Source organism: Orycteropus afer, unplaced genomic scaffold (genome assembly GCF_000298275.1).
Source record: "Orycteropus afer afer isolate SDZICR_OR568_19922 unplaced genomic scaffold, OryAfe1.0 scaffold00025, whole genome shotgun sequence".
NCBI lineage: Eukaryota > Metazoa > Chordata > Mammalia > Tubulidentata > Orycteropodidae > Orycteropus > Orycteropus afer.
The window spans coordinates 12,977,021-12,993,105 of NW_006921612.1; the positions used below are offsets into that span (position 1 = coordinate 12,977,021).

The 16,085-nt window shown below is 39.8% G+C and overlaps 1 protein-coding gene across 1 annotated transcript; it reads left to right on the forward strand.

Moving 5' to 3' along the window:
• The first annotated feature begins 1,415 nt into the window (after nucleotides 1-1,415).
• CMPK2 (cytidine/uridine monophosphate kinase 2) lies at nucleotides 1,416-15,856 on the forward strand. Its single transcript, XM_007935131.1, has 5 exons — nucleotides 1,416-2,108; nucleotides 3,769-3,883; nucleotides 5,289-5,490; nucleotides 13,345-13,578; nucleotides 15,739-15,856. Exons 1-5 carry the CDS (start codon nucleotides 1,416-1,418, stop codon nucleotides 15,854-15,856), a joined length of 1,362 nt encoding a protein of 453 aa, XP_007933322.1.
• The last annotated feature ends 229 nt before the right edge of the window (nucleotides 15,857-16,085 follow it).

Below are 16,085 nucleotides of genomic sequence, written 5' to 3' on the forward strand. Positions count from 1 at the left end.
TGCTACCCTTCTCCACACAAGAGTAGCTTACTACAGGCACATTTTATTCAATTTAAATATTCACTTAAAACTGGGACCATTAGCTTCTCTCCCTAAGAATTTGGAACTGACTCTTCAACTTTAACATTCATTGCAAACTCCTTATTTGGCTTATGAAAGGTAATGTAGACTTGTCAGTCTGGCTGATACCTTCCAGTTTGAAAGTCAGCAAAAGGCAGAAGACAGTTTTAAGAAGACGAAAATCATGTGCAAAGTGAATGAGGGAGAGAATTGCTGATTAGACAAGTAAAAGCAGTTCAGTTCCTTTGGTGTCTGAGGGTGGGGGTTGGGATGGATGCTGAGTAGATGGTTAAAGTCAGAGAAGGGGTCAACTGATCTGGAGGATTAAGTCATGCAGTAAGGAGTTTGCAATGAATGTAGAAGATGAAGAGTCAGTGAAGATGAAGGTGGTCACACACGGATGAGATCCTGGAATCTAAAGGGTAGATAGGTAGAGATACCTCTCTCTCCCTCTGACTCTAAAGGGTTGTTGTTGTTATTAAGTGCTATCGAGTTGGACCCGACTCATAACGACCCCTCCTTGGGTTTCCGAGGCGGTATCACTACAGAAGTAGATAGCCTAACCTTCCGGCTCTAAAGGGAGCTCTCTCTTTGAGACACACACACACACACACACACACACACACACACACACACACCTCAGTGAGTATAGATAGACAGGAAGAATTCAAAACACGTTCACACACACACACACACCAGTGAGTATAGATAGACTGTTGTTGTTGTTATGTGCCGTCGAGTCGGCCCCGACTCATAGCGACCCCTCCTTGGGTTTCCGAGGCAGTATCACTACGGAAGTAGGATTGCCCAACCTTCCTTCCGAGGAGTGGCTGGTGGGTTTGAACCGCCAGCCGTCTGGTTAGCAGGCAAGTGACTTAGCCACTAGACAGGAAGAATTCAAAACACGTTCAGGGAGCTACTTTCCACCTCTAGGCACCTCCCAGAATGCAGAAACCTGGGTACTGCTGGCCAGAGGTTTCAGATTCTCATTCCAAGGCAAGCTGCTAGGCTCACGGCCGCCTAACGCAGGACTCCGCAGCCCGAAGGCTGAGAAAGCCTCGGGAGTCAGCTCCTGGGAGACCAGCACAGCGGGCTGATTCCACTGCCCCACCCTGCCCCATCGCACACCCCGAGGGATCAAGAATTTCCTTCGAAGCTTACTGTTTACAGCGCAGGGCACACTGGAGGAGGAGAAAGCTCGCCGAGATCACCCCCAAAAACAGTGGCCTCGGCCCCCAGCCCCCAGCCTGCTAGACTTTTCGCTTTCATTTCCTGGCAGCGTCTTCCTCCCCTCCCACTAGAAGGTTTCGTTTCCGAAGCCTGGCCAGAGGGAGGAGATAAGGGGAGGCGGCCCTATGGCCTTTGACAGCCTCCTGTCCGCCCTGCTCCTGCTCAGGCGACTCTCCCGGCAGTTGCGGCACAGGCGCCGGGCCTGCACGCGGACCATGGTTCCGGACCGTTGCTTCGCCCTGGAGCTCCCCGACTGTACTTTGGCTCACTTCACTCTTTGCCCTGACGCCCCTGGTAATTCTCAAGGAGCCTGCCAGCATCCCCGCCTGGGCACGATCCTGGGCTCCCCAGGACGCAGCTACTCCCTCTGTGTGCCGGTGGGGCCCGAGGCTGGTTATGGGACCCGGGTCCGTGCTGCTAAGCTGCACCAGCGGCTGCTGCACCAGCTGCGTCGCGATCCGTTCCGGCAATGCCAGCTGCAGAGGCTGCTCTCCTACTGCCCCGGAGACCAGCCTGAGAGCGCGCAGCATGGCTTCCTGCTTCGTGACCCCCGGGACTGCCTGGAAACCAGGCGGGCCCTGACTGAGCTACTGGGAGCGTGCAAGGAGACCCCGCCCTTGCATCTGGGGGAATTTGAGACCGACCCGCACGGCCAGCTGTGGCAGCGGATGTGGGCTCTACAGGACGGCCAGTGGCTGGAGGTGGGCTGTGCGCTAGTGATGTCCACCCAGGAGCCCTCGCTGCACCCGGTTTTGCCAGACCTGCCTAGCTCCGCGATCTTCCCCAGCCGAGAAGCAGCCCGGGCAGTTTTGGAGGCGGTAAGAGTTCTACCCCTTCCCACTTTGGTATCTGAATGCGCCAGACCAGAGAACAGGACACAAAACAACATGCTGGCCTGGGGTTGGGGTATAGATCTTTCTTGGCTAGTTTATTTATTCCAGTTAGTGAGCACCTACTATATGCCAGGTTCTGCATGAGACACTATGGCGGCATTTAAGATTCTTGACTGCAAGGAACCTGCAACCTGAGATGGGACATAGGTACCCAAACACTAAGGGGGTGTGATACCTGCTATTCAAGTATGCTGAACGTACTAATCAAATCAAACTTACTCCCTTCGAATAGATTTGACTCCTAGCGACCCCTCCTTGGGTTTCCGAGCCTGTATCTCTACGGAAATAGATTGCTCCATCTTCCTTCCGACGAGTGGCTGGTGGATTTGAACTGCCAGCCTTCTGGTTAACAGTCAGATACCTTAAGCATTACGCCACCATAGTTCCCTCTGAACCTACTACACAGGTAGTAAAGAGGCTGGCTATGTATGGGTGAAGATAATGGCGTTTAGGAAGTGATTTCATTTGCTGGTGGACACCATTAAGGGACATTATAGTGCAGACTAACCTGCAGCCGTTTGAAGTTTAAGAGACTTAGATTTACTGCCAACCTACTTACTGACTGCCAAGTTACTCAACTATTTTGCTTTTTTTTTTTTTTCCACTTTCATTTGTCAAATATCTGTCATGCAGTGTTGTTATGACAATTATAGTTAATGAAGCATCTGGCACATAGAAAGTGCTCAATGAATGACATTAAAATTCTTTCTGACCACAGCTTAGGCAGGACCTAGGTATGTCTAGACTTGACCTCCTGAGAATGCATGGATCTAAGGTAAATTTTACAAGTGTTCTGGGGGTGAAAAGATGGCCATTTGCCTGGGTATGAATATCAACTCTGGCAGTAAACTGTGTCATAAGCTACATCACATTCATTTAGTTTCTTAAACAATCTTTCCTTCAATTTCCTTAATCTATGTACTGTGAATAATAAAAGTACCAAGCTCTTATAGTTGTCATGGTGATTGCCTAAGTTGATACTTGGGAAGCACTTAGAATATTGCCTGGCCCAGAGTAAGCACATCAATAAATAAATGGCTGGGCCTCATGATTATAGAGATGTTGTAAGTATCCATTGAGGTATTACATAGTTAAGAACTTTTAATTCCTAGGAAGATACTACTGTGCTGGCTTTGTGACTATAGTGCTTGGCACTTTTCTCAGCCTCCATCTTAGGAAGGCTAAGTTGCAGATTACTGTTTTATGGAGCTTGTAGTATAGCTGATGTCTCATATTTATGAACCACTGCTCCCAACAGCACCTTGTACATAGTTCGATAGTTACCTGCTGTATATTTATGCATGTGTGTCTGGCTTTCCATTTATACAGAAGGCTGATCAGTGAGGACTGCAGGCTGCATGATCCAGATGAAGTTGCCTTTTTCAGCCACAGCTACAAATATAAAATAAAAGAATTCAGCTTCTTTCTGCTTCCAGTTACTCTGTGATCCACATGCCTGGCATGGAGCCAAATATAACTTAGGCCTTAATTAACATTAGATAATCTTGCCCTCACTAATTTAGACATGGATTTTTGAAATTCCCCATTATTTCATTGTTGATGAGTAGACGATGTTGTTTTACAGTGTACATCCTTTATTCCTGAAGCCCAAGTGATGCTTGACCTAGTAGACCAGTGCCCAAAGCAGCTCCAGAAAGGAAAGTTCCCAGTAATTGCCATAGAAGGACTGGATGCTACTGGTAAGAGAATATTAATCTTAAGTTATAGGCAATTATATGAACTGATGAGTTGCAGAAATAGACAGGTCTTGCAAAACAAAATATTATACAAAGTTCAATGTAATAAGCCTCATGCAAGCCTCTATTACATGCCAGGTGCTATGCTAGGCAGGAGGAGCTCTGGTAGCATAGTGCCTACGGCACTTGGCTGCTAACCAGAAGGCTGGTGATTCAAACCCACCAGCCACTCCTTAGAAGGAAGATGGGGCAATCTACTTCCGTAGTGATACTGCCTTGGAAACCCAAGGAGGGGTCGCTATGAGTCGGGTCCGACTTGAAGGCACTTAACAACAACAACAAATGCTAGCCAGGCGGAGGGACACAAAGACAGCATTTTCTGTCTTACAAATAACTTTAGTATAAAGTGATGTGAGCTGTGAGAGAATTGAGGAAGATATTTAATCTAGCCTTAGTGATGGAGAGGTGGCCGATGACATGTGTGGACAGGGATAGCTTGTGAAAAGATGATACTAGATTGTGCTTTATTGATGGATAGGAGTTAGTCAAATGAAGAGAGGCAGGAAGAGTCCTCCAGTCAGAAGAAACAGGATGGGCAAAGTCACAGAGACTGCAACCAGCGTAGTGTGTCTGGAAATTACAAGCAGTCAGAGGTCCCTTTTGGAACAAAAGTTAGAAAAGGTAGAAAGTGAGAGAAAAAATAAAAGAAGCCTTTTGAGTTGCCAAATGCATATCAAAATAAAATAGTTGTGCCTACATTTGGACCAACATGTAAAGATGGGGGAATAATTGTTGTGAGGTCAGCATGAGATACCCAAAGAGAAGGTTGATCTTGGAGAACAGTAGTATCCATGTAGTCCAGCTTAAGGAATATATGGAGAAGCAAAGAGAATTATGAGATGAAGCAGAGCTTATAATAGAGGATCTAGAGCTCTAGATACCACAGTTTATCTCTACTTTGAAAAAAGAGTACCATTTTGTTTTTCTTCAAAGTATTTTAATACCAAATAGAGGAAGCCTAAGTTCCTAAGGATCTGCAATATTTTATAAAGTATCGTATTATTAACTCAGTTAACTAGTTGAAAGAATTTTTATGCTCTAATTTAATATTATCTAGTAATGCAATGGTTAAGGCATTCAGCTACTAACCAGAAGTTGGCAGTTCAAACCCACTGGCCACTCTGTGGGAGAAAGATGAGGCAGTCCTTAAAGATTTACAGCCTTAGAAACCCTATGAGGAATTTCCACTCTATCCTGCAGGGTTACTATGAGTTGGAATCAACTTGATGGCAGTGTGTATGTGTGTGTGTGGCTTTCTATTTATTATTATTATTTTTTTAATATTTGCTATGGGGATTAATATGGTGGTGATTACTAACATATTTGACATCTTATGTACAACCTGTAGGTAAAACCACAGTGACCCAGTCTGTTTCGGATTCACTGAAGGCTGTCCTCTTAAAGTCACCACCATCTTGTGTTGCTCAGTGGAGGAAAATCTTTGATGATGAACCAACTATCATAAGAAGAGCTTTTTACTCTTTGGGCAATTATATTGTGGCTTCTGAAATAGCTAAAGAATCTACCCAATCTCCTGTGATTGTAGACAGGTAAGTATAAGGATGCCTTGAATTAGATATTTTCTTCTTTATACCTAGCATATTTTTGTATGTACAAATGTACACCAATGCACTATTGTGTTCACTAAGTTAAATTGCATTGTGATAATGGAAAGTCTGTGATTTATTTCTAAAAACCAAAGCCAAATGCACTGCCATCTAGTTGGATCTGGCTCATAGGAACCCCTCCTTGGGTTTCCAAAGCAGAATCACTATGGAAGTAGATTACCCAGTCTTCCTTCCAAGGAGTTGCTGATAGGTTAGAACCACCAGACTTCTGGTTAGCAGTCAAAAGCCTTAGGAACTACGGCACCTACAAAATTGTGTGGCATTTTGCTAAGAGCATTTCCTACAGAACAGTAACTTTGCTAAGTGAACAATAAATATCCCCAATTTATTGATTAATATATATATATATAAGTTTTAAATAAATTAAGTAACTTGCCAGGGTGACTGAGTTAGAAATAGCATATTGAGGATAATTAACCAAAGTCTCTTTATTTCACAAAGCTATATTTTAGTTTATTGATTTATCAACAGCATTTATTGGGCATCTAAGGAGATCTGGTGGCATAATGTTTAAGGCACTTAACTGCTAACCAGAAGGCTAGTGGTTCAAACACACCAGCCGCTCCTCGGAAGGAAGATCGGGCAATCTACTTCCATAGAGACACTGCCTCAGAAACCCAATGAGGGGTTGCTATGAGTTGGAAATGACATGACAGCAGTGAAGTTTTTTGTTTGTTTTTTTTTAACTATATGTCAAAGACTGTCCTTAATTCAGTATGTTCTGTTGTAAATGAAATCAATAATGTTCAGTTTCCATGGAGCAAGGATAGTAATGAAGAAGAAGATAATAAATAAGTAAATAAACACATATGAAAATTATCTTCCTTCTGCTAGGAAAATTATAGAGAATGATAAATAATATGAGGAGAGTAATTTGAAGCAACATAGTACAGAATGTTTGAAATCCCATATAGTTTAAGAAGGCTCTCTGAGAAGAAACTATTGATCTCACTAATAAAACACCATGTGAAATCTAAAACATGTGAAAACTCAGGGGAAAAGGGTACCACTGTGGATAGAGGAATCAGCAAGGGCAAAGGCCTATAGGCAGAGAAATATCAACATATTTCAATAATAGCAAACAATGAGGGGATGTATTCTGAATGAACAAGAAGAGAAAGACAGGGGACAGTCATGTAGGGTTCTGTAGGGCATGATAAAGTGTGAATTTTAATCTCAATTCAATAGGAATCCAATGGAGAATTAAAAATATTGGGATGGCATAAATTGATTTACATTTTGAAAATTTTACACATAAATAATTAAAAATTATGAAAATGGATATGACAAGATATGACAAACAAGTCATTATTAAACTTAAAATCACTAATAATCAGGGTCTTAAAAATTAAAACCACAATGAGAGTCTATTTTGTTCCCATCATGTTGGAAAAACTGATGAAATATTTTATAATACCCAGAGTTGGAGATGATATCAAGTGATAGAACCCCCATGTAGTGCTGGTAGGAGCTAGATACTGGTACCAACATGTAGTGAGCAATTTGGGAATAAGTAGAAAAGTATCAGATTGCTTCCATGTGCTGAGGAAACACAAAAGTTAATTTTGCCTTTGTATATAATATTGAAAAATTTGAAAAATCTTATGCAAGCAGGTTGAACACCAAATTTAAGGGTGTTGTACTCTCAGAAAGGGGCTCTGGTGGCATAGTGCCTAAGTCATTTTACTTCTAACCAGAAGGTTGGTGGTTCAAACCCCCAGCCACTCCACAGAAGGAAGACTGGACAATCTACTTCTGTAAAGATTTACTACCTCAGAAAAGCAAGGGGGGATGTCACTAGCTATGAGTCAGAATTGAGTCGGCAGTGAGGTTTTTTTTTTTTTTTTTTTGGTCCTCTGAGAAGGAGAAAGAAATGTAACCAAGAAGTAGTACAGATGGGCCTCAGTTGGATTTGGATTTTTTTTAACATTACTTGAGTGTTCATTTTGTTTTTCTCTATACATTATTTTTGGAAAAATAAGCAATTGTATTGAAGTATGATGAATATATAGAAAAGAATATTAATCATAAATATAGATCTCAAGACATTTCAAGAAGTGGAGACATGTAAGTAATCTGCAACCAGATCAAGAATTAGAACTTTTACCATACCCTATAAACCCACCTCCTAATCACTAGCCATCCTTCTCTCCAGTGGTAATTACTATTGAAACTTCTATCACCATAGACTAGTTTTGCCTGTTTTTGAGCTTCTTATAAGTGCAATTACATTAAATGTTGTGGGCATCTATCTTCCCTCATACCACATTATGTTTTGGAGACTAGTTTGTATTGCTGTGAACATCCTTTAAATATTTTTGGTGCACATATGCATGCAATCCTGTTGCATAGATTCCCAAAGGTGGAACTGTGAAATTAAGGCATTCACATATGTTTAGCTTTAGTCGGTACTGCATAAAGTTTTCTAAAGTGGTTGAAACAATTTACATCCCTTCCCCAAGAAGTGTTTGAGATTCCATTTGACTCATATCCTTGTCAATATTTCATATTGTCAGTCTTTAACTATTTAGCATTTTCATTGGATCAGGGTGGGTAAATTGGTCAGTTAAAAGTAAACTTGCAATATGTGGAAACCGAATTTCTACTTCTTTTTTGATATTCTGTCTTTCTTTGGATACTTTACTGAATATCTGGATGATTCCATAAAGAGATCATTCAGACTGTGCACTGAGCATAAAATGTAGATAGAGGTTGGGAAAAGAATGAAAACAAGAAAATATTAGTTAGAAGGTTATTGCTGTAGTCTAAGCTATAGATGTACATATTTGTACCCATTCCAAAGAAAGGTGATCCCACAAAATGTGAAAATTATCAAACAATATCATTAGTATAAGGAGCTCTGGTAGCATAGTGCCTAAGGCACTTGACTGCTAACCAGAAGGCTGGCTGTTCAAACCCACCAGTCACTCCTTGGAAGGAAGATGGGGCAATCTACTTCCATAGTGATACTGCCTCGGAAACCCAAGGAGGGGTTGCTATGCGTCAGGGCCGACTCGACAGCACATAGCAACAACAACAACAATCATTAATTGCACGCAATAAGAGCTTACTGAAAATAATTCAAAAAACAGTTGCAGCAGTATATTGACAGAGGTGCAAGCTGGATTCAGAAGAGGACATGGAACAAGGGATATCATAGCTGCTGTTAGACGGACCTTGGCTCAAAACAAAGAATACCAGAAAGATGTTTACTTGTGTTTTATTGACTATGTAAAGGCATTTGATTGTGTGGATCATGACAAATTATGGATAACATTGAGAAGAATGGGAACTCCCGAACACTTGATTGTACTCATGAGGAACCTGTACATTGACCAGGAGGCTGTCATTTTAATGGAACAAGGGGACACTACATGGTTTAATATCAAGAAAGGAGTGTGTCAGGGTTGTATTCTTTTCCCATACTTATTCAATCTATATGCTGAGCAAATAATCCAAGAAGCTGACTATATGAAGAAAAATGTGGTGTCAGGATTGGAGGAAGAATCATTAAGAATCTGAGATATGCTGATAATACAACTTTGCTTGCTGAAAGTGAGGATGACTTGAGGCACTTAAATGATGAAGATTGAAGAACACAGTCTGCAGTATGGATAACATCTCAATATAAAGAAAAAAAAAAAACATCCTCATAACTGGACCAATAAGCAGCATCACGATAAATGGAGAGAAGATTGTTGTCGAAGAATCCATGTTGCTTGGTAGTACAATCGACCCCAATGGAAGCAACAGTCAGGACATTAGATGGCGTGTAGCACTGGGCAGGTCGGCTGGGATGGAACTGTTTCAAGTGCTGAGGAGCAAGGATGTCTCCTTGATGACTAAGATGCACCTGACACAAGCCATGATATTTCCAATCGCTTTGTATGCATGTGAGAGCTGGACAATGAATAAGGAAGACCAAAGAAGAGTTGATGCTTTTGAGTTGTGGTGCTGGTGAAGAATGCTGAAGGTACCCTGGACTGCTAAAAGAACTAACAGATCTGTCCTGGAGGAAGTGCAGCCGAGACGCGCCTTGGAAGTGAGAATGGCCAGACTTTTTCTCACCTACTTTGGTCATGTTGTCAGAGGGGACCATTCCCTGAAGAAGGGTGTCATGCTTGGTAAGTTGGAGGGTCGATGAAAGAGGGGAAGACCTTTGACAAGATGGATTGACATGGTGGCTGCGACAACGGGCTCAAGTATAGCAAGGATCATGGAGCTGGCGCAGGATTGGGAGGTGTTTCATTCTGCTGTGCATGGGGTCGCTATGAGTCAAAAACTACTCAACGCCACCTAACAACAACAACAACAACAACAACAACAAGATATAGATGTAGTTTTGACTTCAGGATGACAACAGGAATGGCAAGATAGTGCATTTTTCAAAGTTTACAAGTTATAAAGAATTCTAGAGTGAACTTCTGAGAAGAGAAGAAATCACCTTCCTTCGTGGGACATCTTTTCATGGGTAAAGTTTTTGCCCTATTTTTAAAGTGTGACAGGCTACTATGTTTGAGACCTTATTTATTTATTTATTTATTTTGATACAGTGCTTTTTATTTCAAGAAGAAAGACTAAAACTCTCCTCATACAGCGACTTTATGAAGCACCTTAGTTTTTAACATGTCCATATATATTGATGCCAACATTACCCTCTGAATGCAATCAGCTTACTTATCCTCTCTCTCTCTCTCTGTTTCCTAATCTTTTAAATCGGAATATCCATAATCCCTTCCCTGCCTACTATGAAGACTTACAATGAATGGCAAGTGAATTGATACATGTGAAAGTGCTCTGAAAAGAGCAAATGACTATTAAAATATTAAGCATTATTAAGTAAGCTGTGTATAATATGTCCGTAAATTGCATTTGATTTGAACTAATGTGGTTTCACTGATGGCAGGATTGGAGAATACTAAATAGTGAAAAGAGACAGATAGTGATGGCCAAAGGGTATGATTATATAAAATGAGCAGCAGTGTTGTCAGTGAGAGAATTCTAACCATAGAAAATAGGACCCTAATTCTTCCTTTGATTTTTCTTCTTTGTGTCTGTGAATTGCCTACAATTTAGTTCTTTAAAGAGATACAGTATCACCTTGTCAGATGAAAAGAAATGAGCAGTTTGTTGTCTGGGTGGTTTTTGTTCATGTTTAAAGATTTTAATGAAATTCATTTTAGACAGCATCATCATCTGCCTGAAAATTAAGGGAGACAGTAATCTTTTACAGTGACTGTGTTCAAGGTTGGCAACTTAATCACTTCACTGAGTTTTAAAAAAAATCTATTCTTACTAGTATTTTTTTCTAAAATAATAATAATAATACATTTAAAATTAAGACAGTATCAGCCTCTGTACTTATAGCTGAGTATTTAATTCAGTGAAAATTGAACATGTGCAGAGCTCGGTGCAATTTGTAGTTTGGGTACCAAGAAAAACAAAAAGCCTGGACCTTGGATGCAGTTACAGAGCTTGGGAGACAAGAGACCTCTGATATGGAAGTGAAAAGTATAGGTTAGTAAGGAATAGGAGTGAGATAAGTGAGCATAGGCATGTGTCCAGGGAGAATTCAAAGAAGCAAGCAGCTATAGTGGCCTGAAGCTCTCAGATAAGACTTTTGGAGGTGGATAAGGGCTTTTAAGGATGGTTGATATTAGGATAGATCAACTCCCAAACTAGTTTAATTTTCACTTTTGTCCTTTTCAGTATTGTCAGTCTTGTGTTATTATAATTTGACACAGTTCACCTTTAGTTATAACATATGTCCAAAAAGAATGATATAATACATTATAATGATGTGTTTTAAAGCACTTCTCTATCCTTGCAGCAAGTATGGAAGGAAAATAAAGCTTTAATGATTTCCAATCTCCAGATAAAAAAAAATTGAGACTATTTTGGCTTAATTGACTTCACTATAGCTACAAAGCAAAGAGGTGCCAGAAGTAGAATCCAACTCACTTCTCTTTCTGTACCATACACACTGCCTGTGATATGGAATGCCACTCTCCTAAAAACAATACTGAGCTTGAATTACACAGTATATTTATTAGTATGTTTTCTTCAATGTGAAAACTAGTTCAAGTGTGAAATGATTACGAACTTAGGATTTCAAGGAATAGAAAGTTGATAAATTGAAAATACAGACAAATTGAGACCATGGAGATATCTGAACACTGAGATAATTATAATTATATCGTAAAAATTTATTGTAGGTAATAATAGTCCTTCACTTTTGGATTTTGAGTTTATGTCTAGCCACTTAAACTTGGAATAAGACATTAATAGGGCAAGAGTATAATAAGCTGTACTGCTAAATAAAATAGCTCTCAGTCATTCATTAATTTGTTCATTCATTTCTTCTCTCATTCATTCATGAATCCAAAGAGAGTTTATTGCATACCTATTATGGGATACATGCCCACTGGCATCAAATCAGTTCCAACTCATAGCAACCCCCACTGGATTTCCACAGCTGTAAATCTATACAGAAGTAGATTGCCTCATCTTCCTCTTGTGGAGCAGCTGGTGGGTTTGAACAGATGACCTTGTGATTAATAGCCAAATGCCTTATCCACTATACCACCAGAGCTCCTTATGGAACACATAGATGACTACAAACTTTTTCCTGCACAAGGATTTAATTATATAGTAGAGGAGGAAAAAAAAAAAAATCAAGGTCATAAACTATTGGCTCTAATATACTATGAAAAGTTCTTAAATATAGTCATATGTAATTGAATTTGAGAGTACAGAAGAGGAAGTAATTCTGTTCGGGGACTTCATATAAATTAGAGTCTGAAAGGTGAATAAGAATTTCTCTGGCTGAGAACATTACTCTAGATAGAAGAAAAAGTATGCCTGAGTACAGATTGTGAGTGCTGTTCTGAGTCTTATCAAGGAGATTGCATGTTTTCTTAAAGGCAGTTTAGAGCCATTGGGCATTTTAAAATAGAAGACTGATTTTATTTTCATGTTTTTATGATTTTATTTTTCTTCCCCAAAAGCTATCTTTAAAAATAGCAATCAAAAGAGTAAATGATATTCTTAGGGAGAAGGACTTTCATGATGAACTTCATACCAAGGTCTTCCTACCCAACACCAAGACATAATCAAAGGATGAAGAAGCCTTCTAGCCCATGACTCCCGAAATTTGAATTTCACTGGCAAATTCAATTTAAAACAATTTAGGAACTGATATGAACTTTCCAGATTTTCCTATGACCGAGATAGAACATTAAAAACAAATGAACTACCAAACAAATCCATCATCTTCTATCATTTGATTGAGGAAAGCATGTTGCAAGGCCAAAAAAGTGTGAAGGCATAATTTCACAATACATGGTAATTTTAATTGGATAAATGTAGCTTTGTGATAAAACCCAATATATCAGTATTGTTCTTGTTTTTAATTTATGTATATGACAGGAAGAGAGCTCCGGTGGTATAGTAGTTAAAGCATTTGGCTGCTAACCAAAATGATGATGGTTTAACCCATCAGCCTCTTCATAGGAGAAAGATGAGGCAGTCTGCTTTGGTAAAGATTTAAATCCTTGGAAACCCAATGAGGAAGTTCTATTCTGTGCTAAAAGGTTGCTATGAGTTGGAACTGACTTAAAGTCAGTAGATTTGATTTTTTTTTTTTTCCCCTTGTTATATGCTAGGAAAGCTTCAGCAGAGCCAGCCTTGTTTCAATGTCATCAGCAACTGACATTCAGTCCTACTTGATGTTTTCTGGGGGTGGAGTACTCACTCTTCCTTTTCTGCTCATTCCAGGTACTGGCACAGCACAGCCACTTATGCCCTAGCCACTGAGATAAGTGGTGGTCTTCAGCATCTGCCCCCAGCCCATCACCACATATACCAGTGGCCAAAAGACCTGCTCAAGCCAGACCTTGTCCTGCTGCTCACTGTGAGTCCTGAAGAGAGAGTGCAGAGGATTGCAGGTCGGGGGATGAAGAAGACCAGAGAAGAAGCTGAACTTGAGGCCAACAACGTATTTCGTCAAAAGTATGTGTCCACGATGCAATGTGTGCAGCAGGGTGTCTGTGGATATAGTAGGAGGCCAGGACCAGCCCTGGCTTTAGGAGTGGTGAGAAAATGATGGTGTTCCCATTTTTCCTATGCTAAAGGTCCAAAAAAAAAAAAAAAAAAAAAAAAACCTCATTGCTGTCAAGTTGATCCTGACTCACAGTGACCCCTACTTGGATTGCCAGTATTTCTATTGAGGAATGGATGGTGGGTACTGTCCTCCAAAATTGTTTCAGCTTTGTCAAAGGGAATTGTTACCAAAAGGTTAGAGCCTTCTTATTTTTAAGTGAGAAGATATTTTACTGGGAATTAGATCTTGTTCTAGACCATAATGTGCACTAAATAGGTAAAACACTAAATGTCTCTTAATTTCAACTTCCTCAATTGTAAAAAAGTGGGCACTGAGTCATGTATAACAAACTCATAGTAACTTTCACCCATTTAGGTACTTGCTATGTGTCAAACATTTTACTGGTGATGTTCTGTAATCTTTACATCCTTGAAAAGAAAACATTACCCATATTTTACAGTTCACAAAACTGGGACTCAGAGGATTAAATAGTTTGTCTAAATTCATACAGCTATTAAGTAGTAAAACTAGAATTAAATCAAGATCTTTCTGATTTTTAAAGCAAAGCTTTTTATTAGAAATCTTTGTAACACAATGTTGTTTTTATGTACCATAGAGCTGGGCCTGACTCATAGTGACCCCTCTTTGGGTTTCCGAGGCAGTATCACTATGGAAGTAGATTGCCTCATCTTTCTTCTGAGGAGTGGCTGGTGGGTTTGAACCGCCAGCGTTCTGGTTAGCAGTCAAGTGCCTTAGGTACTATGCTACCAGAGCTCCCTGTAGCACAATAGCAGTAAAAAAGTCTGGGAAGTCTTACTGCTTTGTGGCTGAGTATGAATTTGTTCTACAGTACGATTTAGGTAATATATAAATGAACTGACCCCTCCTTGGGTTTCTGAGGCAGTATCACTACAGAGCTAGAAAGTAGATTGCCCATTCTTCCTTTCAAGCAGTGGCTGGTGGGTTTGAACCACTAACTAGCCTTCTGGTTAGCAGTCAAATGGCTTAGATATTGTGCTATCAGATCTGCTGAACAAAGGACAGAGAATGTAAGTATTAAAAATCATAATTTTATTGTGTATAAAGATACCATGTTAAGCAATTTATTTACATTAATTCAGTTAAAACTCATTGTAAACATGCCATTAAGACACAATTTCAATCCTCATTTGCAAATGAAAAAAATCAAGGCCCAGAAGGGTAAAAAAAAAAAAAAAAGCAAATTTCTCATCTAGCTAGTAAGTTCTAAAGCAAAGTTTTGAAGTCAGGGGGTCTACATCTGTAGGTCCTCTTTTAGTCATATTATTTCCATTATAAAATAAGGCATTAATCAAATCTTATTTCATCAAGGCTAAGTAACATTAAAAAAAAAAAAAACAAAAAAAAACTCACTGCTGTCGAGTTGGATCCAACTCCTAGTGACCCCTCCTTGAGTTTCCAAGGCAGTATCACTACAGAGCTACATTGCCCAATCTTCTTTCTGAGGAGTGGCTGGTGGGTTTGAACCTCCAGCTTTCTGGTTAGCAGTCAAATGCCAGAGGCACTATGCCACTAGAGCTCCCAGTAACATTAAAAGGAGATGTGGAATTCTGATGAGTTTTCAGAATAGCTATAAGTGAAAATAACATATATATTAATTGCCTTCAACTAGTATGAAAATTGTTTAGTGCATAGTTGGGGAAGAGATAATGGTTGGACTTGCTCCTTGAGCAAATTATTTAAACTTTCTGAGACTCTGCCTCTTCTTCTACATAATGGGAATTACAATAATAGTTGACTTCTTAAGGTTGCTCTCTGTATTGAATGAGAGGTATCATACAAAGTGCTAATGCTTGGCAAATAATCTCCATTTAATAAATACTAGCCATTAAGCATTATTATTAATTTACTCATTTAACAAAATATATCAAATGTTTTCTTGGGCAAAGCTAACTGCTGAGTGGAGCACTGTGATGAATCAGATGGGATCTTTCTTCAAGCTGTTTCTATTATGGTAGGAAAATATTATGAGCATAAATAGGAACAAAGTACAAAGGAAGTCAATTCTTTTCTTTCTGCTTGTTCTCCAGGGTAGAAATGTCCTACCAGCGGATGGAGAACCCCAGCTGTCATGTGGTTGATGCCAGCCCCTCTAGAGAAAAGGTCCTCCAGACTGTTCTAAGCCTAATCAGAAATAACTGTAATTAATTGTAGTAACTCCTGGTAGGTGATATGTTCTACTGGATAAGATATTGTTTAACACATCTAATCCTGCACCTAGTTGTACGATTTTCCCAGATTTCTTTTGGATAAGCATATTGTAAAGCAGAAAATTTTAAATGAGACATTTTAATTTTACCTAAACAACTATACTGTCTTCTGTCTGATGGATGCATCAAGTTTGAGATGGGTCATATTCCCATCAGACAGTGGTGGT